At 40.0% G+C, this 23489-nt stretch overlaps 3 protein-coding genes across 6 annotated transcripts in view; 1 reads left to right on the plus strand and 2 right to left on the minus strand.

Moving 5' to 3' along the window:
• Positions 1–23489, minus strand: part of LOC306994106 (sterile alpha motif domain-containing protein 3-like) — a 186046-nt gene that overhangs the window by 87573 nt on the left and 74984 nt on the right. The gene's annotated exons all lie outside the window — the stretch shown is intronic.
• On the plus strand, positions 700–19364 carry tubgcp6 (tubulin gamma complex component 6). 3 transcript variants are annotated; one of them, XM_079603507.1, is made up of 26 exons: positions 707–871; positions 1302–2089; positions 2175–2338; positions 3672–3888; positions 3989–4150; positions 4240–4361; positions 5185–5248; positions 5391–5500; positions 7125–7216; positions 7381–7520; positions 7880–8029; positions 8317–8398; positions 8907–8995; positions 9068–9183; positions 9770–9908; positions 11849–11935; positions 12018–13436; positions 13671–14514; positions 14720–14875; positions 14973–15141; positions 15453–15594; positions 16260–16454; positions 16540–16672; positions 17376–17589; positions 17665–17858; positions 19120–19364. In XM_079603507.1, exons 2-26 carry the CDS (start codon positions 1337–1339, stop codon positions 19209–19211), a joined length of 6045 nt encoding a protein of 2014 aa, XP_079459633.1. In that variant the 5' UTR covers positions 707–871; positions 1302–1336; the 3' UTR covers positions 19212–19364. The 3 variants fall into 3 exon arrangements, with proteins under 3 accessions (XP_079459631.1, XP_079459633.1, XP_079459632.1); XM_079603505.1 differs by having other exon boundaries at positions 700–871; positions 12018–14514; XM_079603506.1 differs by having other exon boundaries at positions 720–871; positions 12021–14514.
• appl2 (adaptor protein, phosphotyrosine interaction, PH domain and leucine zipper containing 2) overlaps positions 19483–23489 on the minus strand; it is an 18819-nt gene continuing 14812 nt past the window's right edge. For both annotated transcript variants that reach the window (XM_079603509.1, XM_079603508.1), the window contains 3 exons: positions 23419–23489; positions 23284–23331; positions 19483–21239 (listed from right to left, as the gene is read on the minus strand). The exon at positions 23419–23489 is cut by the window's right edge. In XM_079603509.1, coding sequence (XP_079459635.1) covers positions 21108–21239; positions 23284–23331; positions 23419–23489 — 251 coding nt within the window. In that variant the 3' untranslated portion in view covers positions 19483–21107. The remainder of the gene's footprint in view (positions 21240–23283; positions 23332–23418) is intronic.

Here is a 23489-nt window from a genome sequence, read left to right on the forward strand (position 1 = left end):
ATATCTCAGAGGAGCCAGAGGGAGAGTTTGAACCTGAATGGAGATGTTGTTCCTCACACTTCAGGGACATCTTCGTCTACTCTTCTCTGGCTTGTTAGAAAGTTCACTTTTTGCTGAAAAAAAATGTTTTCCTTTCGGGTGAAATGAACCAGCCTGTTTTTGCCTCATCCACCAGCAACAGGAGACCAAATACATCTGCATGGAAATGTAAAAGTTAATTTGGTATATTAAACCGTATTATTACCAATGCATTCAGAGCCATTAACCAAAACACTACAAGATTTATAAACAACTAACGACTTGACTTGTTGCCTACAGGGTGAATAAAAAATGTAGTCTACTCAAGAGTTGTATGCACGAACAGTAACCAGGGCCACATAAATACTCAAGTATGCACTTTCAGCAGCATCTGGACTGGAGTCATTTTAAAAGGAATGTTTTTTTGATGAGAAATAAAATATTAATATTAAGAAAATGTGTATCACATATAAAAAAAAAAAAACGTCTTATGAATGTGAAAACATTCATACATTTATGGAGATCTTGATGACATGATTATTCGCCGCTAGCGGACGCTCTATCCGGAAATGTGTACGTCATAAGACAGACAGTGCACATCAAGTTTGATCCAATGAAATTAGGTAGTGGGCGCCCACATGTCTCTGGTTTAGCCAATGAATGTACACGCTCTTACGTTTCATCCAATGAGAGTACAGAGAAGGGGGGACTTGGGTGTGTAGCGCGGCGGTTAAGGAAATCTAGCTCGTGTGTTTATGCGCATTAAATGCTTATTTTTGTATTCCCAATAATATTTATTCACTAATGTGGAATAAACATTTGCAGCTCGGACAGCTTAAGCTCGAGTTTCAACGTGAGTAAATGATCTCAGACACTAATTTGTGAACGTGCAGGCGTTTGTACGCTGCAGTTGTGTTTGTTTACTGCCTTCGCTATTAAATAACGTTACAGTCAAATACAATGCGTTTATCTGCTAAAAAACATTAATGAGTCTAATACACCTTCAATTATTATATGTAAGGACATATTTAGCTGTTTGCTGTGACTATTGGGTTTGGATCATGTAAGTTACTGCTATGCTTCATTCATTGAAACAGAAAGGTGTACGTTAACTTATATTACAAATAAGATAGTAATAAACAAAAGGTATTAAGACACTTCACCATTTAGTACAAAAGAAATAGAAGCGTAATTAAGGACATGGTAACAATTGATATTTTCAAGAACTGTATATATCCTCTTGTATTGAATGAATTCAATAAATGAAGGTTTCTTTGGCGCAGATCTCGCTGCGTCATGATCCCGCGCTCTCGCTGAGATGTCCGGTTGCCAAGGCAACAGCAGCAGCATCACGGGGCTGCTGGGCGTGCTCTGCGACTGCTGCATCTCCGGGTTGTCATGGAAACGTTGCGCTCCGGGCGCGGTGTCGCGGGAGTCGGCGCGTCGGATCCTCCGCAAGCGTGCGTACGGGGCGTTGCTCGCGGGACTCTTCCAAGACGGGTTGTCCAAACCGGCACCGAACACACTGGCGAAAACACCGTCCCATAATAAAATACTAATGATCTCCTTTGACCTGCGCGTGTCCGGTCACGATGAGGAGGCCGAGAGGTTGGAGGAGCTCCTGGGTCAGCTACGGGACGGGGCGGGACTGTCCGAACTCGATTCCGTCCTGGAGCTCCTGGTGCAGCTGGCAGGGTCCGTGGCTCCGCCCCTTCTGTCTTTTAGTCGTGACTACATGCGGCGGGAGCGTCCCGTGCAGCGCAGACCCCCGTTGGGCGGGTACCTGAGCAAGGACACGCAGCGCTTGGAGGAGAGGGCGTGGTCTTTGATCTGTGGGGAGGAGTGGGGCGTGTTCGGGGGCGTCTGCAGGACCCTGAGCATCATGGACGCCCCACCGGGCACCGGGCTGCTCGGACTGGGGCGCAGACCGGATTTCGAGGAAAAGTTTGAGAGAGAAACCCGACTTTCACTCTTTGGTGCCCTACAGCACTCCAAAACTGCAGATATGGACATCCGTCTGGACCTGCCACCCGTTCCCAGTAATGCAGACATTACTGGACTCAGCATACGGGTGAAGATCCTACAAATATATTTTCTTCTTTATTATGTTTTTGGTCTTGTCCTTCCTGTTATCGTATATGTTATTGTTCCTGCAGGTTCCTCTGTGTCTGGATCAGTCTGATGACGAAGGCTTCCAGTCTTCCTCTAATCTGACTCCTGATTCCCAGTCCGAGGCGAGTCCCAGCCCTGAGATCGACGTGTGGGAGGCCCTTCGGACGTTCGTGCCCGGCAGACGACGCTGTTGGGAGAACATTGGCTGGTAAGAGAGAGTTGAGCAGACTAGAGTCGGACTCGGGCTGGAAATATCTGCTCTGACTGACAGTGGTTTGATTCGATTAGGATTCTTTTCAAATCTGCCCCAAAGCAATCAAATTGAATTGACCAAGTTTCAGATGATTTTTTACTTTAAATTATGTATAAACACTCAAATGATGTAATTTAAAAAAACCTGATCTAAAGGTTTATTCTTAAAGGTATAGTTCACCCAAAAATGAATATTCTGTCATTGATTTCTCAGACTCTCAAGACTCACAAATGAAGATATTTTTGATGAAATCTGAATTTTCTCTCCCTCCATCGACAGCTACAGAACTACCACTTTGACGCTTCAAAAAGTTCATAAATTGATCGTAAAACTAAATTTGAGCGGTTTAGTCCACATTTTCTGAAGAGACTTGATCGCTTTATATGATGAACAGATTGAAATTAGGCTTTTATTCACATAAACATTCATCAACTGTGGTAAACAGAAGCTCAAGCACGAGAACCAATGAGGTTTGTTCTCGCTCGTCAAGCCGGTTCGGTTGAGCTTCTGTTTATGTTCGCTTATCAATGTTAACGTGAATAAAAGACTATATTCTGTTCATCATATAAAGCGATCGAGTCTCTTCAGAAAATTTGGACTAAACCGCTCAATTCATATGGATTAGTTTTACGATCTATTTATGAACTTTTTGAAGTGTTAAAGTGGTAGTTGTGTAGCTGTCAATGGAGGAACTGAAATCTCAGATTTCATCAAAAATATCTTCATTTGTGTTCTGAAGATGAACGAAAGTCTTACGGGTCTGGAACGACATCCGGGAGTAATTAATGACAGAATTTTCATTTTTGGGTGAACTATCCCTTTAAATCTTTGAATTTAGTTTTGTTGAGTTGCTTTACAAAACAAAACATTCAGTGGTATCTTTTAGGTGATTTTTGTTGAAAATAGGTCAAGAACTGTATTTTGTATACAATTTATGAATTATTATTATTTTTTAAAACCATTATTAAAGCAAAAATAATAATTATAATTTTTATTATAGTATAATTTTTTTTATTTTTTTTGATATTCTAAATATTAAATATTATACTCTATTGTATACCCAAAAATGAAAGTTGTCCTACAGGTTTAAAGCAACATAAGGGTGAGTAATTGATGACAGGATTTTCATTTTTGGGTGAACTATCCCTTTAATGAATACCACAATCAATGCATTAAGTTGGACAGATGAATGCATGCATTAGAATGGACCCCTGCCGAATACTTTAAAAGAAGTGGCCTAGTTTGAAGATGGTCCACATTTGTCATCCTTTTTCTTTCTCTCGTTCAGCCCGCCGGGTCAGAAGGACCCCCCGTACCTGACAGAGGCTGGCAGAGAGGCGTTTGATCAGCTGTACCGGCTGTGGGAAGGAGAAATGAGGAACGTTCTGTCCACACAGACTCCATCACCACTCCTGCCTCTGCCACTGGACTGCCAGAGTCAGCTGGTCAAAGACGTGCTCAACGTGCTGATCGGGGTCTCCTCGGCCACCTTTCCTCTCAACGAGGTAATTCAAAATACATCAAAAAAATACATTGAATTGTAAATGTAAAAAAATTATCACATTTTCTTAAGAACTTTTTTCTTGATTTCATTCTCCACTCAAGGCTAGTGTACAGTTTGACGTCCGTCCGGATATATGCGTGTCCGGGACGTCCCCTGAGAGTGTGTCTCGTCTGCTGGGTGAGCTGGCGCAGTACGGCACACACTATCTGCGTCTCAGCCGCTTCTCCCTGAGCAGCGGGAGTCAGAAGGGACTCGTCTTCCAGGTGACGCATACTGTCATTTCTTACATTGCTCCAGGATTTTTCCCCCATAACAACAACGTTACACAGATGCTTGTGTGTGTGTGTCTCAGGCCTTCACAGGTGGGCTGCGGCGTTACCTGCATTACTACAGAGCGTGTGTGCTCAGCACACCAGCCTCTCTGAGTCTACTAACTATCGCTTGTCATTTCCGCAAACTGGGGCGTCAGCTCAGGTAAATTTTCCCTGTTGTCATGCAATCAGATAAAGGTTTTTTTTTATAAAAGAGTGTAAACATACTTTATTTACAATGCAAAACTCTTGCCTCATTCCAGTCAGAACATTTTTGGATTCTTAGCAGTAAAATGAGATATGGGACAAAACAACATTAATGTGATATATACAGTATATGTGTGTGTGTGTGTGTATTTATATATAGATGATTATTTATAAAATTATATAATGTATGTTATGTGTTAAATATAATTTATAGAAAATACATGTATATAATTTATAGAAAATACATGTATTTATTTTAAGTAAATTAAGTTATGTATTATAAGTTATATATATAATATATAATTAATTTAGTTTTCGTATATATATGTGTGTGTGTATATATATATATATACAGTGTATATACAGTGTATATATAGATGATTAATTAATTTTGTATATAATTTATGTAATATTTGATAAATTATATTACCAAATTTTTATAGATTTAAAACAATTTATATCACATAATAATGTAATGTTATGTACTAATATAATATATATATATATATATATATATATATAATATAATATTATATATATAAAAATATTTAATAAAAAATGTGCAATGTTTTGTGTCGGGGCCAGTGAAAATGTCGGCAGGGCAAGTAGAAATCTAAACTACTGGCTGAGCACAAAAAAATATATATATTAAAATTATTAATTAAAAGGTGTCATTATTAGTGGATATCAGGAGAAAAAAAGTCTAATAAATATGTAGTCTGTAAGAAGAAAATCAGTTTCCGCAGATGTTAATCCATGTCCTTGCCCGTGTTTATCAGATATCTGTCAGAACTGTGTTGTGTAGATGGAATCGCCGGTGTGGGACGAGCAACATTCCCCATGGTAAGAAACACTCATTCTTCTGACAGACACAATAGCTTTGAGTTTGAAGACGTTGTTTTCAGCTCAGAAGTGTTGTAGACGGGTGGCTGTTGCAAGTCTGCGGTGCTGTTTGTGTAATTGGCTGTGTGATGTCTGTGTTTAGGGTGTAAAACTGCTGTCGTGTCTGTATAATGAAGCTCAGAGTAACTGCAGTAATGAGAATCATCCAGTGCTGCTGTCGCTGCTGAAGAGCAGCTGTGAGCCGTACACACGGTGAGAAGCTCATCTCCTCTATCGCTCTTTACTTATTTATCTATTATTCACCTCAAGAAGGTCACTTAAGAGCAGAGTGGTTTTTGACACACTATATTTTTCCGAGTGACTGGTACTATGAAATGGTTTCTGTTGTGTCTGGCTGCCATTAAGTGCACAACAGAGATTCTCTGCTATTATTTACTCATCTTCAACTGTTATTTTTCTTGTGCAACATGAATCCTCATACTGCTCTTTCCCATACAACCACATAAAGGCCATTGTCTGTCAAGCTGCATTTTGGAGAAAAAAAATGTTTTGGTTGTGGTTCGGCTCTGCGTGACTGTGCGGATGAATATGGTTCTTTCTCATAACTAAAAAAGAGAGATACATTCACTACTAGACTAGAGATATATCCAGTTTACCGGTAGGTGGAAAGGATCTCAAGCTGACAATAAAGTATAAAGTAAAGTAAAGCTGTCTAGCTTTACCCATTAATAGACACGGTACGTCCTTTAAAAAAAAATTCCAGTACAGCGCTACAACTAGAATGAAATGAGCCTTCACAATCGGTAATGCTTTAGTGAACTCTGTTAGAGAGCTACATATTTATCTGTTCAATAACATACCTTACTCACCTGTTGAGTAATAAAAACACCATCATCTCTGTGTTGCCTTTACAATATTTCAAATCCCTCAGTTCTCAACATCTCTGAAAAGCCAATTCTATGTTGATTCTTGTTTTATTATATATATTCAACATTTAACTTCTCCATGTCAAGCTTTCTCGCTTATTGTGACAACTAACCTCTGCCACTCCCACACCAGACACACGTCAATGTAGCCAGAGCAACTTTACTCTATTTACAGATAGGAGACACGCACGGACGAGTGACAAACCATCCCGTCAGATCTCAAATATAAATGCTTATAATAGGCTTAAGTGAATCCCGGGTCAAAAGCAAGACAAAAACACATTTTGGAAGAAGAATTAATGTACCGTATTTTCTGGACTATAAGTCACTCCGGAGTATAAGTCAAAAAATGCATCATGAACAGGAAAAAAACATATATAAGTCGCACTGGACTATAAGTCGCATTTTTTAGAAATTTATTTCACAAAATCCAAGAACAGGCAAGTTATTCAACTACACAATAGCACACAGAACAACAGGCTGAACAGGTGTCCGGTATGTTAACGTAACACATTAACAGTTATTCAGCTACACATTAGCATAAAGAACATATACCTGGGAGGCTGAATAGGCTAAATTCACACAAGCCAGCGAGTCCAACAAGCAAGTTACTGGTAAGCAAGTTCACCAAGCTCCCGCGATCTCATTCCACACATCACTGAATCCATTGAATTCTTAATCCTTTGTGTTGCTTCTGAACAACTCCGCCAGCTAGAGCGCCCTCTCGCGGCTGTAGACGGTAATGTTTTCTCTTGGTTCATCTCAGTCAGTATGAATTAATTTTGATATATTAGTCACACCTGACTAGAAGTCGCAGGACCAGCCAAACTATGAAAAAAATTGCAACTTCTAGTCCGGAAAATATGGTATTGACTATATTAAATTTAGCTCATTTTGAACAAAAAAGTTATATAGTGTACCTTTAACTGAATGTCTGTGTTGGTGTGTAGGTTTGTTTCAGACTGGGTGTACGGTGGCGTCTTCCGTGACGTTTATAAAGAGTTTATGATTGAGGTCAATGAGGATTATCTGACCTACAGAGGTGAGTTTCTCAATCTCACGCTTTAATTTTATGTTGAATGTTTCGATTTCTAGATAAATCCATACATTTTTTGCTGCATTATTAGATTACAAATAAAATGCTGATGGTGTGCAGTTAAATCAGTGATAACTGTCTTAAAAATGAACGAATCTCTGTCCCCTCAGATAAGAACTTTTGGATGCAGGGCTACACTCTCATTTCGCGGGATGCAGAGGACTGTGTGCCGGTGTTCCTCAAACACATCGCAAACGATGTTTACGTCTGCGGGAAAACAATCAATCTTCTGAAGATCTGCTGCCCACAGGTGCCCCTCAAACACTTTATAATGCTTTAAACCGCCCATCAGAAGTTTGGGGTCAGGAAGATTTTTCTTTGATGTTTTTGAAAAAAGACATTTTTGATGTTTGATCCCAAATGCAGTAAAAACAGTAATATTTTTGAAATATTATTACAATTTAAAATACTTTTTTAAATTCATTCAAATAGAAAATAGCTACTTAATATTAAATACTTCATATTTTTTTGTGGAAATTGAGATTTTTCAGGATTCTTAACATTATAAATGTCTTTACTGTCACTTCTGAGGAATTTTATGCATCCTTACTGAATAAAAATAATAGATTTTTGGAAGTTGAGATTTAACTCCATCTGTCCATTAAACAGCACTACATCTTCTGGTCGGATATACCAGTGCCCAGGATCGCTGTGACGTTTTCCCTGCAGGAAGTTGAGGAGATTGAGAGAGACTGTGCCGTGTACCGAGGGCGAATGGAGACGATCGCTAGGCACAGCGCCATCAGCAGGGAGGAGAAGGTACTGCACCTGTCATGGTGCTCCGCTTGCCGCTGATATAGTAAAGTAATTATGAGGTTTTCAAAATAGCTCATCCAGGTTAAGTGTTTAAATGTCTGAAGAATGCTTACTAAATTTAGAGACCCAATAACGGTGTGGAGCCCGTATTGTTGGCATGGCAACAGATGAGATTTTAAAATCTGGTCCATTAACCCAGTTTCATCAGGACACTGTGACCTGGGCTAAAATCTGCTTCATTGTTTTGCGTTGAAGTCTGTCTTCTTTTATTTTCCCCCTCTCTCTATAAGGCCATGCGGACTGAACAGGCTCGACAGGAGCTCATTAACCAGGTCAGAGAGACAGCGGCCAAGACCCTGGAGAAAATCAGAGGTCAGAAATCTGTCCCTTCAAAACCCAAGCACGCACACACATGCACCTGATGCTGTTAGCAGCTTCTGTCTGGGTAAAATTAGTCTTGCGTAGCCAGACTTGACTTTCATCATAGGCCCTGTCCCATATAGCAGCCTTCTGAATTATAAAAGGAGAAATGGGACACCCTAAGGGCCAGGAAGTTCACGTTGAGTGAGCCATTTGGGACAGATGCACTTTTAAGCTTATCATGACCAAAAGCTTTTTGTTTTAGTTTAAAAATTTAAATTAAAACAAAGTGTATGGATAAAATCATATTCGAAATATTAACAAAAACGCATGCTATTAAAATAACACTGATGTGTAAAGTAAACAATGTTTTTTACGCGAGGAGGACACCGTTGTTCTCCTCGTGGAGGTCAAGTATTAATTATCAGGACGACCAGCAAGAGGGAGTTCCTCCCCACAGAGTCAGATGAATGAAGTTTACAAGCTGACGTCCCGCTGTTTTCACTCTCGCCCCCTGCAGGCCGCCAGGTGTCGCAGCGTCTGGCGGAGGAGGCCCAGAAGAGAGAGCGATTTGAAGAGATGAAACAGCAGCTGGAGCTCGACCAGGAGGTGAGGAGCATATTAATAACCAGTCAGTAAATGCGTCCTCAGCGGCTCTAACTTGTGTGGATGTGTTTTCAGTGGCGCAGTGCTGCGAGACGGAAGGAGCAGGAAGATGATTTCAGCTACGCTCGAGAGCTCAGAGACCGAGAGCAGAGGCTGCAGGCCCTCGAGGAGCAGCTGGAGCGCCGGGCACGGTGGGCGGCATACAGGAACACTCAGAAAAAAAACAACGATTGAGGCTGAGGCTGTAGAGCACAGCAGTGACCTCCCACAGAAACTTTATTTCCCTTTCATATTCTCCACAGGCATTTGAGCAAATTATTCACTAAAGCATTATGTGCCATGAAGCAAAACAGCTCTCAGATGAATCCTAACATTACACAATTGGATTAAATCCAAAGAAGTATTTAGGAAAAAAGACAAAGGTACAAGATTGTGCTCTTTTAAATGAGCTACTCATCCCATAAATCATCGCAAATTACTTTTTTTTTAAGTGATGTGTAGCCAAGTATGTTGTCCTATACTTTTAATTTGTGCTCTGCATTTCACTCATCCAAGTGCACGCACACAGCAGTGAGAATTGAACACACACACACACCGTGAACACACACCCAGAGCAGTGGACAGCTATTTTTGATAGACAAATAGATAAAAATCTCTTTCACTGTGAAGAAAATTAATAGTATTTTTTGCACTTTATAAAAGGACTCACATATCTAGAGAGATCAAAGGCATTAAGGAAATTCAGAATGAAATGATATATTTCCTGTGTGTGTTCAGGATGGATCTGATCGCTCAGTATGGTCAGTTATCAGAAGCCGCTGCTAGACGAGAGCTCAGAGCCATGTGGAAGGTGCAGAGGATGAAACTCGACGAGCACAGAGTGAACTTCCTGCAGCAAGAGCAACAGAACGTACAGGTCTGATATCATTCATCGGAGTTTTTATTGTAGAGTTTGGGTTATATCATTATTATTGCAATGGTTTTCATTAGTAGCGTAATATTAAATTGGTATTAATTTAAATAATAATAAATGATTTTGTAACTTTATTCAAATATTATTTATATATATTTTTTTCATTTGTAATGTGTATGTTTTGTATCTTTCTCTGATAATTGCAATAAGGATATTGTTATTATTTGTAATTTTATCAATGTTCAATCAATTATTTTTACTAAAATATATCTGTAAATATGTTAAATATATATAATTTGTTTTGCATTTTAATATAATTTCTGTAGTACCTGTTTACTAATGCAGAAGGGATTTTCTTTGTGAAAAGAAATGTTTTTAGTAACTTATTTAAAGGGCACCTATTATGACATTTAAAATGTTCCTAATGTTGTTTAGGGAGTCCCCAACAACAGTTTTACGTGCATGCAATGTCAAAAAACACTTTTGTTTTCGTATAATATGCATTTATTTTTTACCTGATTTGCTCACCGACTCCCAAATGATTCGTTCAACGACTCGTTTTTCCAAACCCCTCCTTTGCGCGACGCTAATCTGCGTTGATTGGTCAGATGACCCAGCAGTGTTTACAGAGATAATACTTATTGTTTAACACGGAGTACAATGATGCTTTTATCAATTAAATCGTGTTATAATAATGATTATTGTCCACTGCTTTGTAGTTTGTAGTAAAAAACTAAAAATAAGATAAAGAATTTAATGTTATTAGCGAGCATAGCCCAGAGTTCATATTGTAAAAGCACATCAGTCTTTGTTGCGTTAGCCCGATGCATAAAAATAACGTTTTTACAAAAAAAAAAATGCAGTTACGTTACTTCGAGGTATTATTCTATTCTTTAAGACAACTCCGAAAACAACGACAAACACTTCACATATCTCTCAATACAATTGTCATTGAAGACCTAGAAGCTAAACGGTGCTTACACAACAAACAAAATAATTATTAAGCATGCTACATAAAACATAAAAGCAACAATTATTAATAACACTTACAGGTTGTGATACGGAGGAGGAAGCTGATGCAAATACACTTAGAAATGAACCTTCCTTCAATATCAGTCGGCTCGCGAATCCAAGTTTGATTGCATTTAAAAAGCAATATCATCTTCAAAATGGCGCGAACAAAGCACAAGGCTCGGACTATACTTCTGTGGTATAGTTATATGAATTGTAGCCACAAATGCTCCTCCTTGGGCAGATGAAAAAAGTTGGCTTTTGAGTCGCACTTCAGAACACAGCGTCTCGTCGCCATGATATTTTCATGATATATTGCTGGCCTTGGAGCGCAATAAGTGGGCGTGTCATATTCAAATAACTTGACAAGTTGACGTCATCTAGTCAGAGAAAAAGCTTCGGTCTTCTAACGATTCATAAAAATGACTCCGAGTCGACTCTTACTTTTGAAAGACAATAACTTTATATACGGTGCACTTTCATATTTCAAACTTTGCAGGATGTTTTTGTTCACTTAGATCTATGTTACACACTACATGAAAGGTACATTTCAAAATTCCATAATAGGTGCCCTTTAAACAAAATGTATATTTATAAGTATATAATGCATTATTTAATTGATTTTTTACAAGAAAATCATTTTTTACAAATATAAAATTTTTCAATTGCAATTATACTGTAGCTAGAATCTATTCTAACATAAACCTTTGTTGGTGTCATGTGAAAGTCTCCAGTTCTCAGTTTATGGACCATGCTTTATAAGTTCCTTAAACTTTTAACTGTCTGGTAGTTGTACTTGCATTAGTAATCATATGTCATGCAGTTATTAGCAAAGGGTATATGTTAGCATCATCCATGAAAGTACTGTTTTAAAGTGATAGATAAGGAGACATCTATCTCTGTATCTCTGAGGTGTTATGATTTCTGTTCAGGCTCTTCTGGAGAAGTTTCCTTTAGGTCGGGAGGGTCCCCCTCCGGAAACAGCCTACAAACAACAGTCTGCACAACTACACATTGAGGTCTGTGTGCTGTTCTTTACATATACACATATATAGCGTCATAAATTTAGCTTAAACTGTTGTAATTGTTTTCATTTTACAGCAGAATCTTAGTGAACAGCAAACAGCAGATCCTCCTATCCCGGAATCCTCTGCTCCTCCCTGCTCTGATGCCAATGATAAAAAGCATGCTCTCATATCAGATGGAATTGACATTGCTGACTTCCTCCCCAAGCCTACACACTTCCCTGACAGTGGTGCCGTGACCCAGGCCCTCCATGACATTGGTTCTGACCTGTTGCAGTTTCCTCAGAAACCCCACCCACAGAAGCCACACTCAACAACCTCCCACATTCGTCTTGGACAGAATGTTTCTGAAGTCCTAGAGTCAGTCCTTGTGCCTTGTCCATATGGACAAGCATCCAAGTCTAGCTTCCAATCGGGTCAGTTCACTCCAGAGGTGTCAGTAGGTCAGCCGAAGGCTAGTGTTCATGGACACCCTTCACAGAGCTCAGTGCAGCTGGGAGACTCCACTGCCTCGGGGCGGAACAAGGGTCCGATCCGCTCGGAGTCAAACACCCCTACAGAAACCACTCAAGAGCGAACATGTGAGGCAGAGCGCGATAGCCAGTGTGAAGAAAAACAACCAACTGGAGAAGAGACAGGAACAGAGCCCTCGGCGGCCAGCACAGGTTCAGAGCCAAAGCAAGCCACACAGGAGCCAACAGAGAAAGCCAAGTCCTGTGAGAGTGTCAGCCAGCCCTCTCACTGTTCTCAGCCAGAAAAAGAACAATCTGTGTCTCCTCTCATAAGCTTCCATGAGTCAGAGTCTGATACTCATACGAGAAATAACAGCCGTGATCCTGATCCAGCACTGATCTCACCCCAGCCCTCCTCTGATATCCGTGGCCACGCCTCTGATGCCCATATAAGGGTTGGCGAACATGTTTCTGAAGTGACCATTCTCATCCCTACCGCTAATATTCATGGCCACGCCTCTGACGCCCATATAAGGGTTGGTGAACATATTTCTGAGGTGACCGTTCTCATACCCACCATGAATATTCATGGTCACGCCTCTGACGCTCATATAAGGGTTGGCGAACATGTTTCTGAGGTAACCACTTCTCTTCCAACCCCTAACATCCATGGTCACGCCTCTGACGCTCATATAAGGGTTGGCGAACATGTTTCTGAGGTAACCACTTCTCTTCCAACCCCTAACATCCATGGTCACGCCTCTGACGCTCATATAAGGGTTGGCGAACATGTTTCTGAGGTAACCACTTCTCTTCCAACCCCTAACATCCATGGTCACGCCTCTGACGCTCATATAAGGGTTGGCGAACATGTTTCTGAGGTAACCACTTCTCTTCCAACCCCTAACATCCATGGCCACGCCTCTGACGCCCATATTAGGGTTGGCGAACATGTTTCTGTGGAAACCACTTCCCTTCCAACCCCTAACATCCATGGTCACGCCTCTGACGCTCATATTAGGGTTGGCGAACATGTTTCTGAGGTAACCACTTCTCTTCCAACCCCTAACATCCATGCCCACGCCCATATTAGGGCTGGCGAAAATGTTTCTGAGGTAACCACTTCCCTTCCAACCCCTAACATCCATGGCCACGCCTCTGACGCCCATATTAGGGTATGCGAACATGTTTCTGTGGAAACCACTTCCCTTCCAACCCCTAACATCCATGGCCACGCCTCTGACGCCCATATTAGGGTTGGGGAACATGTTTCTGAGGTAAATACTCATATCCCTACTGCTAATATTCATGGTCACGCCTCTGACTCCCATATAAGGGTTGGCGAACACATGTCTGAGGTAAATACTCATATCCCTACCGCTAATATTCATGGCCACGCCTCTGACGCCCATATAAGGGTTGGCGAACACATTTCGGAGGTAAATACTCACATCCCTACCGCTAATATTCATGGCCACGCCTCTGACGCCCATATAAGGGTTGGCGAACACATTTCTGAGGTAAATACTCATATCCCTACCGCTAATATTCATGGCCACGCCTCTGACGCCCATATAAGGATTGGCGAACACATTTCTGAGGTAAATACTCATATCCCTACCGCTAATATTCATGGCCATGCCTCTGACGCCCATATAAAGGTGGGTGATTTTGTGTCAGATGTCGCCGCCTATCGCCCACTTTTGGGCAAATTTGGTCACTCTTCTGACAGCACTCTGAAAGTGGGTTGTGTGATGCCAGACGCTGCCCTTTCATCCACCCCTCTGCCTGGCAGCGCTTTCGGACATGCGTCGGACTCCATGTTAACATTAGGGTGTGTTGTATCAGGCATAGACCCTCAGCGCTCTGCATTGCCTGGAAGTGAGTACGGACATTCCTCACAGTCTACCTTGGGTAGTGGGTGTGTGGTCAGTGGGATTGAGACTGTTCTTCCCAGCTCTCTATACAGCGATGCCCGTGTGCACACATCAGACTCTGCTCTGGGCATGGGCTGCGTGGTTGGTGGGGTGGTGCCAGGGAGTTTGTACGGTGACAGACTACCAAACAAATTTGACCGGGCATCAGGAGACTCAGAGACACCAGCTGGCACAGACACCCAGGGTGAGAAATGTTTAGCACCCTCAGCTACTTTTAGAAAAACTTCAGAATTTTAACATGATTAAAAATATGTAACTGCCATTTTCATTAGAAGTGACATTTTACTCATAGGTACAGATTTTTTATTTTAAGGAATTGTCTATTTTATGTTTTTTTTGTTCACTCTAGTTAATGATTTCTTATTTGTATTTGTTATGTTGTAATGCAGCGCCCCCTAGTGAGCTGTTCTCCCTGGATGAGGGACTGTCAGCCTGGGCTCTAGGACTAGGATTGTCCCCTAAAAAGAGTCCAGAGGATCGCTATCTTCTCAGCCTGGCCTCACAGTACCAAGTCGAGCAGTACCAGGACTCATACGGCCTGTTGAGTGAGTACCGGACCAGCTGTCTTCATCCTGAACCACTAGAGCTTTCTTTCTTTATATATCAGAAACGGAGAGGTTTGTGTTGTCGTTCCTGCTCTAGCTGCGGCTCCAGAGTCTGAGCTGCTGCTCCAGGTCACACGGGGCCCGAACGGCCTTCCTGTCGACCCCTCCCTGTACCGGGCCACCGATACCACTGCTGTTCAGCTCAGCGAGATGATGCCACTTCCTGTGCTCATGAAACACTCTGTTACAACACCACTGATTACACAGTATGTAAACTAGAGCTGGGTTAATATATAGATTTTCTGATTAATCACAATCTTTATTTGAACTATACAGTTTAGCATATGCAAATATCAAGCACGTTATGGACTGTAATCAGTTTATGAATTAAATCAGACACTTGTGTACTTTGGCCTTTTTATATTGTAACGAAAATATATTTTCAATGTTAAATCAAAATCCGAATGAAATTGTGAAATCAGTGCCAAATCGAGCCCTGATGTAAACCATAAACGACGCAAAAATCCCTGTATGTTAAACATCCACATTTGTACATTTGAAACTCTCTTTCTCTTAGTGTGTCCATGGTAAATAAGGCTGTGGTGGATTATTTTTTCGTGGAGTTGGGCGTGGAGAAGCATTTTAAGACTCTCAGGCATTTCCTGTTAATGGAGGATGGAGAGTTTGCCCTCTCTCTCAGCGATCAGCTCTTCGAGAAGGTCTAAGCGCAGTTTTCACTTACACCAAGCCCAGAAATCTGATGTGAAGAGCTTGTTAAAGGGGTCCTATAATGCATTATGCTATTATGCACGGTCATCTTTCTTTAGTGTGTTATGTTGCTGTTTGAGCATGAAAAAGTTCTGCAAAGTTACAAAGTCCCTCCAGCGGGAGTTATTCTCTATATCAGTAAACACTTTTTCTGAACTCCCTGAAACGCCTCCATTGCAGTCTTGAGTTTACGAACACATTACAGTATTCCTCATTAAAATAATTCCCACCTAATATGGCAATAAAGGGGCGGGGCCTGGTTGAGTTGCGTTAGGAGTGTGATACTGGTAACATTTCCCAAATACGAAGTGCTTGATCAATCACAACACACTGGTCCAGCCAACCAATCAGAGCACATAGTGCTTTTCAGAAGGAGGGGCTTCATAGAGACAGGAACTAAATAAAGTGTTACTGACAGACTGGGAAGAGAGGAGCTGATATGTGTTTTGAACATTCAAGCATGTACACCTTATAGTAGAGCCTAAAAACAAGACTTTGTAAAAGTGCATTATAGGTCCCCTTTAAGACATTTTTACACAAAATTAGATTTAACATTGTCACATAACTGTAGCATACAAATCTTTCAAATGCCTCTTATTGTACACTGTGTCTTTAGCTGGGCAGTGGTCAGACCCCCGGCGAGCTGCTGACCCCGCTGGTGTTGAACTCCATTCTGAATAAGGCGTTACAGTACAGCATTCATGGGGACAGCGAGCTGGCGGCTCACTTCACGTTTGCTCTGAGATACCTTCCTGAGATCTTCCACCCTCACGCTCCAGACTCGCTGAACTGTCTCGAGCTCCGATACAAGGTCAGAGTCAAGGTCACTGTCTTCCTGTAGTCTGACGCTTCTGAAGAGCTGGATGTTTTTTCATGATCTTTCTCTGGTTCTGTAGGTGGACTGGCCAGTGAATATCGTCATCACAGACAGCTGTCTGAATAAATACAACAGACTCTTCTCCTTCCTGCTGCAGCTCAAGCACATGGTGTGGTCGCTCCGGGACGTCTGGTTTCACCTCAAGAGGACGGGTAAGATTTCTGCCCCGCTTTTTTTTTTACTGTTCTCCCACTAAATGTATGATACTCTTCACACAGGTAATCTTCCATCCGAAGCTACAGAATGAGTCTCTATAGTTTTGTTCCAAAACTTAGTGAGCTGCCAACAAGACCACATAGTAAAGTCTGGGTAGATCAGATGGTAAGCAAACAATCAGATCTTGTAGTCAACATGTTGGATGCAGAAATGGAGAAATGGTCAGGAATAAAGATTTGAGTGACTTGACACGGGCCACATTTTCATATCAAGGCGCTTGGGTCTGAGTATCTCTGAAACGGCAAGGCTTGTGTCGCTTCTGGTCCGCAGTGGTGAGAGTTAACCAATAGTGTCTGAGGAGGGACAAACCACAAACCGGCAACAGGGTGTTGGGCACCCAAAGCTAATTAATGCGCGAGTCCCGTTTTCTTTTACATCACATGGACTGCCGTGTACATGTGCGCCATTTACATAGCGAACTGATGCACCAGGACGACAAGCCGATGGAGGGAGTGTGACGCTCTCATCAATGTTCTGATGGGAAACCCTGGATCTGGTCATTCATGTGGATGTAAATTTGACACATCCTAAGCATTGTTGCAGAGCAGGTGCAGCCCTTCATGACAGGTTTGAGGAACATGATGAAGAGTTTATTATTAATAATAATAATGAAAAATCACATTTCCTCCTGTTTCTCAGCGCTGGTGAAAGGTGCCGGTCGCTCCGTTCAGTTCCATCAGCTGCAGCTCTACAGACACGAGATGCAGCACTTTGTGAAGGTGATCCAGGGCTACATCGCTAACCAGATCCTTCAGGTGTCCTGGAGCGAGTTCACACACAAACTGAGCAGTGCCAACGATCTGGACGCCATTCACCGCACACACGCCGAATACCTCAACAGAGCCATCTTCAGGTGAGGACTCGTGTCCCACGTGACATATTCTGTGATTAATATACAGATATCTAGAGAAGTGGTGTATTCTCTCAGGGGTTTGCTGACGGAGAAAGCCGCCCCCGTCATGAACATCATCCACAGCATCTTCAGCCTGATCCTGAAGTTTCGCGGTCAGCTGATCGCACAGCCGTGGGAGCTCCAGCAGGGGGAGCCGGTGCACCCCAGCTTCATCGCCATGCAGCAGTCCTACAACACCTTCAAGTATTACTCCCGCTTCCTGTTCAAAGGTGAGCTGCTGCTACAGGTGTAAACGCTGAGAGATCACAGGTGTGACAGGCTGATAAGATTAGAGCAACACACCTGCTAACTCAGATACACGAACACAGACCTTACCGTCATCAGAACAATGCGATCATGAGATATAGCTGAAAACAACTGCTCCTCAATACTTGTGTATTTGCTTAGAACATTTGGACAGGACAGCAATAAACAAGTACATTCAAAATACAAAAGTAAAATGAAAACAACAAAAAAGTTGAAAATAGTCAATGCTGGTTTTTAAAAATAATTGTTGGATATTTGATCATGAGATCAAATCATGAGAATAATTAAGTGATTTAATGAAACTGTTAGACAATTGGCTTCTGGATATTGTATTTTTGTTATAATATATGTATGTGTATAATATATGTACATAATTATTTTCATACCCCAGTAGTTTTTCCCACTAATTTGACTTTGTATACCGGATAAAACATTTTTTAAAACAATTTTTTATTAATTTTTTTTTCAAATAAAACATTTTTAGGAACATGTTTTATCAACTAATCAAAACATATTTGATCCAAAAAGTAACTGTTGGCAATGCTTAATTTATTAGCATTTATTATTTGCAATAATACATGACAGTTATAAATTCATATACTTTCTCTTGAAAACGTTGGCAAGACATTACGGATTTATTTATCATGTTGAGCTCATCCATGCTGAAGACAATCTCAGTTAATTAATCAGACATGTTCAGTTAATTAATCAGACATGTTGAATCTATTGGCATCTTTTTTGTTGTTGTTGAGAATTAAACCACAAAAATATCTCTTTATTATTGCTGTCATATGCGCAGTTTTGCGAGACGACGCTGTAAAACTAACCAGATGGCAGTCTTTAAAAGATTAAACTGACTAAATAAATACTATATTATTGCCAGCAAAGTCGTCACAAATACAGCTTGCTCTTGAGCAGAGATCCATACAAGCCAAATGTTCCAGCAGGACATTCAGACGTGTAATAAAACGGCTATATTAGTCTAAAGGGTTCATATCACACACTTTTGTAGCGTTTTATCGTTCCTTGAATGTCAGTCAGGATTTATTGTGCCAGAATAATTACCATAACTTACTTTTACATGATCATTGCTCACTAGTAAAAAAGTGTTTTAATGCTGTTTTAGACATTTTGTAAGCTTTCAAAAGAAGAAAAATCATATTTTCAATTGATAATTGTTCCTTTTAACCGGAGTTAAATAACAGTGTATATGATTTTCTACAGTGGTGACCAAACTGGTGGATAAAGGCTATCAGCCCCATCTGGAGGACTTCCTGTTGCGGATCAACCTCAATAACTACTACAAAGACTCTTGATTGACCTGTGTGTGTGTGTGTGTGTGAGCCCTCAGGTGTTAATGTCAGGATGTGTGGTGTGTTTATCGCCAACGCTGTCTGATGAACTCAAACCATGTTGTGTGTGGTGACGCTTTAATCCACAAAAGTGTAAAATAAAATATTTAATTTTCAGATTGCTTTCTCAGGACTCTTAAGTTAGAAATGGTCCCAAAGCTTTATTAAAAAGTGTTACATTCTGCAAAGATGATACAAGGGCAGAATCTGACAGTCCAATAACTGCTGCACATCGTGTTGATGAATGATTTTATTTTTCCGCATACATCATGCTCAAGCTCATCGCAGGTTAAATGTCAGATTGTTACTGAGGCATATTTAAAGTTTGAGGAACACTTCAGGATCGGTTCGTGATCAATGTAAACAACGGTTCAACTTCATTCAAATCACTAGCAAACCACTTTCAGAACGTTATTTCGACACGTAACCTTCCGTACAAACAAACGATCACAGATAAACGAGTATGTAGTCAACGAAGCGCAGTGGATGTGCGGCTCCACATGCGCAAACCAAACTGATCACACAGGAAATACTGAGGGAGAAAAACAAAACGGTTTGGAACAACTGTATCGTTACCAGACTCACCCTGAGATTAATTTTTCCACAGAATGAATGTTTAAAATAAATGCTGCAGTTTTTTTTCATCTACAGGATTTGTCTGAATTTTGTAAAAGGTATTAAATGTAAACAGACCACAGGAAGTTAGTGTTTTTAAATTAAAGTGTTTTAAAAGCACCTAAATTGCACGAAAAAGAAAAATATAGAGAGAAAAAAAGTGCAATTTTGTTTTGCATTCTGCTGAATCCCAATTTGCATACTTCTACGTGATAATAGTAAATACTTCACTGGTGATGGTTAACTCGTAATATCTGCATGAAAGCATTGCCATCTAGCAACATCAGTTACCTTAAAATTCATTAACGTGTATAAACTGCTTCAACTTTGTATTCCTCGCCACTCAAACGTCTCTTTCAAAGCAATATTAGCATTCTTGAATCCATATTTCAAAACAAAACATTCAAGCAGCTGTGTTCAACGTGCTGAGATTTGAGATGCAGTATGCAAATTCAGATTCATTCCAGATTAGCGAGACTTAATTATAAACAGCATCACAATAAAAGTGGAATGGTATCTGTATGGAATGTTAATTATGATGTGCTGAAGAAAGAAAAAAAACTGTCAGATGCGACAGGAACCAAGAAAGTGCAAATAAAGTTTCAGGTGTCATTGTTGTGTTTGCTGACAATGTAGTATGAAAAATAAGAAATTCCCCTGTATTATGATTGAACTATTAGGTATTAAAAAAATCAGCTTGTAGCTGAAACTACATCTGATGTTATGAAACAACTTTAACTGTAAAAATACAATGAAAAAAGACAGACCCTTTCTTAAAGGGACAGTACACCCAAAAAAGAAAACTCTTGAGTTGCTCTTTTCTATACCGTGAAACTGAAGCTGTTTTAACTCTATAAAGTACCATTTACATAATAAAATTGGTTCATAGTACTCATGCACTATATTCAGAGCCATGCAATACTATTGGCATGAGGAACAAACCCAATTTGATAGTGTTATTAGCTGAGGAAATGCTGAGAATCTTTATTTTTGGGTGAATTGTTCCTTTAACGTGTAAACTCGTGTCTGATGTTTTCGAACTGAAAGATTAAAACAAGACTAACACCTTTAACCTTCATCTTTTCTATCGTGAACATCTAAACTGGGTAAGTGTTAAACAAACGAGTGGCGTTCCCTCGACCACCTGTTGCTTTCCTTCATGTAGTCTGTCTGTCTGGAGAGAGAGAGAGAGAGGGAGGACAGGAGAAGAGCAGCAGGTAATGGAAGTGTGTGTGTGTGTTCAGATCAGGCCTCCGACTCCTGCTCGTCCGGTCCGGAAGCTTCCTCAGCGTCTCCCGTCTCGCTCTCCAGCAGAAGAAACTTCCCATCGTTTGTCAGGGGCATTGACTTCATCAGCTGGGCCAGCGCTTCAGGGTCCTGATACACACACGAGGATCAAAGACAATCACAAGATGAAGAGATCAAAAACTGACCCTACTTACGTTCTTTAAAAAAAGAATACAATATATATATATATATATACATACATATACACACACACATATATAAATGATTTATTAGAGCACATTTAAAAACAATATGTTTGCATAACCACAATTATGTAATGACTACACTTTCGGACACAAGTTTGAAAAATAATATAAACCAATTAGTGATGCTCCGATTGATCGGCCACCGATCATGATCGGCCGATATTGGCTAAAAATAGCTTGATCGGTGAACCCCAAAAGCGCCGATCAAAAAAGCCGATCACGTGATGTAAATTACTCGCGCGACTTTTTTCCACCTGCATGCGCGGCGCACGGGCACACAACAGCAGACCGAGCTTGCCAGTGGCAACATGAGCACTCCTTCTCACGTCTGGAAGTTTTTTTAAAGTCATTTCCAGAAACGCTGGCCGCAGAAAGTCATTACAAAGTAGCAAAAAAGCGGAGCTGTAGAGCAGGGGTCTCCAACACGGCGCTCGCGAGCTGCCAGTAGCTCGTGGCCTGACTGGAGGGAGCTCGCCAAGGGGCCGTTCACATATCGCGTCTTTTGCGCGCTCAAGTTTGTTATTTCAAATGTAGGCGTGCGGCAAGCGCGCTCATTATAGAAGCGATGCGGCCGTTTTCCACGCGCAGCGAGATGAAGAAATATCAACTTCAGAATTCCGCAAAAGCTACTAAAACTTCTTTGTCGTTGTGGAGAGCGCAGTGCATGGTGGCATAGCAACGACAGACGCCACGGGAAAATCGGACCGAATTTTACTATTAATAAAAAAAGATAAGCTAATGTGCATTGTAAATGTCAGTCATTTATCTTTTTTTTTTTACTCATTCTTTTTATAAGAAAATTATTTAAAGGCTGAAATATGAGGTTTATCTTTTTATAAAACCTTTTTTGTCAAAACGTTATTTGCACTTGTAGGCTACATGTTAGTAGATAACATGTTGCAAGACACTCTTTTAAAATCTAGCCATAATTGATGTTATTATTTTAATGCTTATGTAAACAAAAAGTACATATTGATGCTAATTTTATTTGTTATTTGCTGGTTAATGCGTCGTAGGTCTTAAGTTTCAATCTTTATGATCTTAAAATGTCTTAAAACGGTCTTAAATTTGACTTACAAAAGTTCTTTCATGAATTTTTGTCTGATAAACAACCTACTGGTTTTGGGGTGTTTTTCATAATTGGTGGTTCCAGAAAAAAATTGTTCATAGTTACCAGTAGTTTCATTTCTACAAATGGTGCAGACTCTGCTAGATTATAGATAAAAGATTCCCATTCCTCTGCCATTCTATGATCGGCAGTGATCGGCAGATCATGATTTTGGTGATCGGTAATCGGCCCCAAAAATGCTGATCGGAGCATCTCTAAAACCAATAATAATCTATCCTTAATCTTCCATCCCATGCAAGTTAATAAATACATAATATAAATTGATTATATTACATATATTCGTAATATATATTAATATAAAATATTACTATTGAAAACAATATATTTAATATATATATATATAAAAAAACATTAATTAAAAAATATGAATGTATAATATTACTATTAATAAATATGAATATGAATCAATGACTTTAGTATAATATCGTATACTAATATATAATTTAATATTTTTGTTTTGTTTGAAACTATTTTACTTTTAATGCATTCAAGTTTATAAATATATTCTATATATATATATATATATATATATATATATATATATATATATATCCTTCATTTAATCTTAATATAATATAATATTAGTTAAAACGAAAAACGAATATTAGTTAAAAACGAATATATCCTTAATTATTTTATTTAAAAAGCTATATTATATACACATATTTTTATTTATTTATTTTTTTTACCCCAAAAAACATCACATTACAGACATTAAATTGATTTCGAAATATGTATTATATTATGTTATATTAAAACTGCTGTTTTTTTTCTCTGGATGCCAGACGTTCTGATTTACCTTCTTTGCCTCTGAGATCTCTTTCCCCAGGTTTATCGTGTAACAAATCTGAGGAGAAACAGCACAGATCCCAGGAGTTAATCAGATATTAAATGTGAGAAGCGGGCGTTATGGTTTATGGCTTTGCAGACTGACCTTCTCTCCTTCAGTGTTACTCTCAAACACGAATGCGCTGAAGGAGGGTTCATGGTCGCCTCCGTTGCTCC

The sequence above is a fragment of the Phoxinus phoxinus genome (assembly GCF_949152265.1).
Source record: "Phoxinus phoxinus genome assembly, chromosome: 25".
In the NCBI taxonomy this organism is placed as follows: Eukaryota; Metazoa; Chordata; class Actinopteri; order Cypriniformes; family Leuciscidae; genus Phoxinus; species Phoxinus phoxinus.

Excerpts from the sequence above, each read along its gene's own strand:
- tubgcp6 (XM_079603505.1), top strand. The coding sequence starts at position 1,337 with ATGTCCGGTTGCCAAGGCAACAGCAGCAGCATCACGGGGCTGCTGGGC. Across the intron at positions 9,909-11,848 it reads AAGAGCAACAGAACGTACAG|GCTCTTCTGGAGAAGTTTCC; the intron begins GTCTGATATCAT and ends ATTTCTGTTCAG. Across the intron at positions 16,455-16,539 it reads GTCTCGAGCTCCGATACAAG|GTGGACTGGCCAGTGAATAT; the intron begins GTCAGAGTCAAG and ends CTGGTTCTGTAG.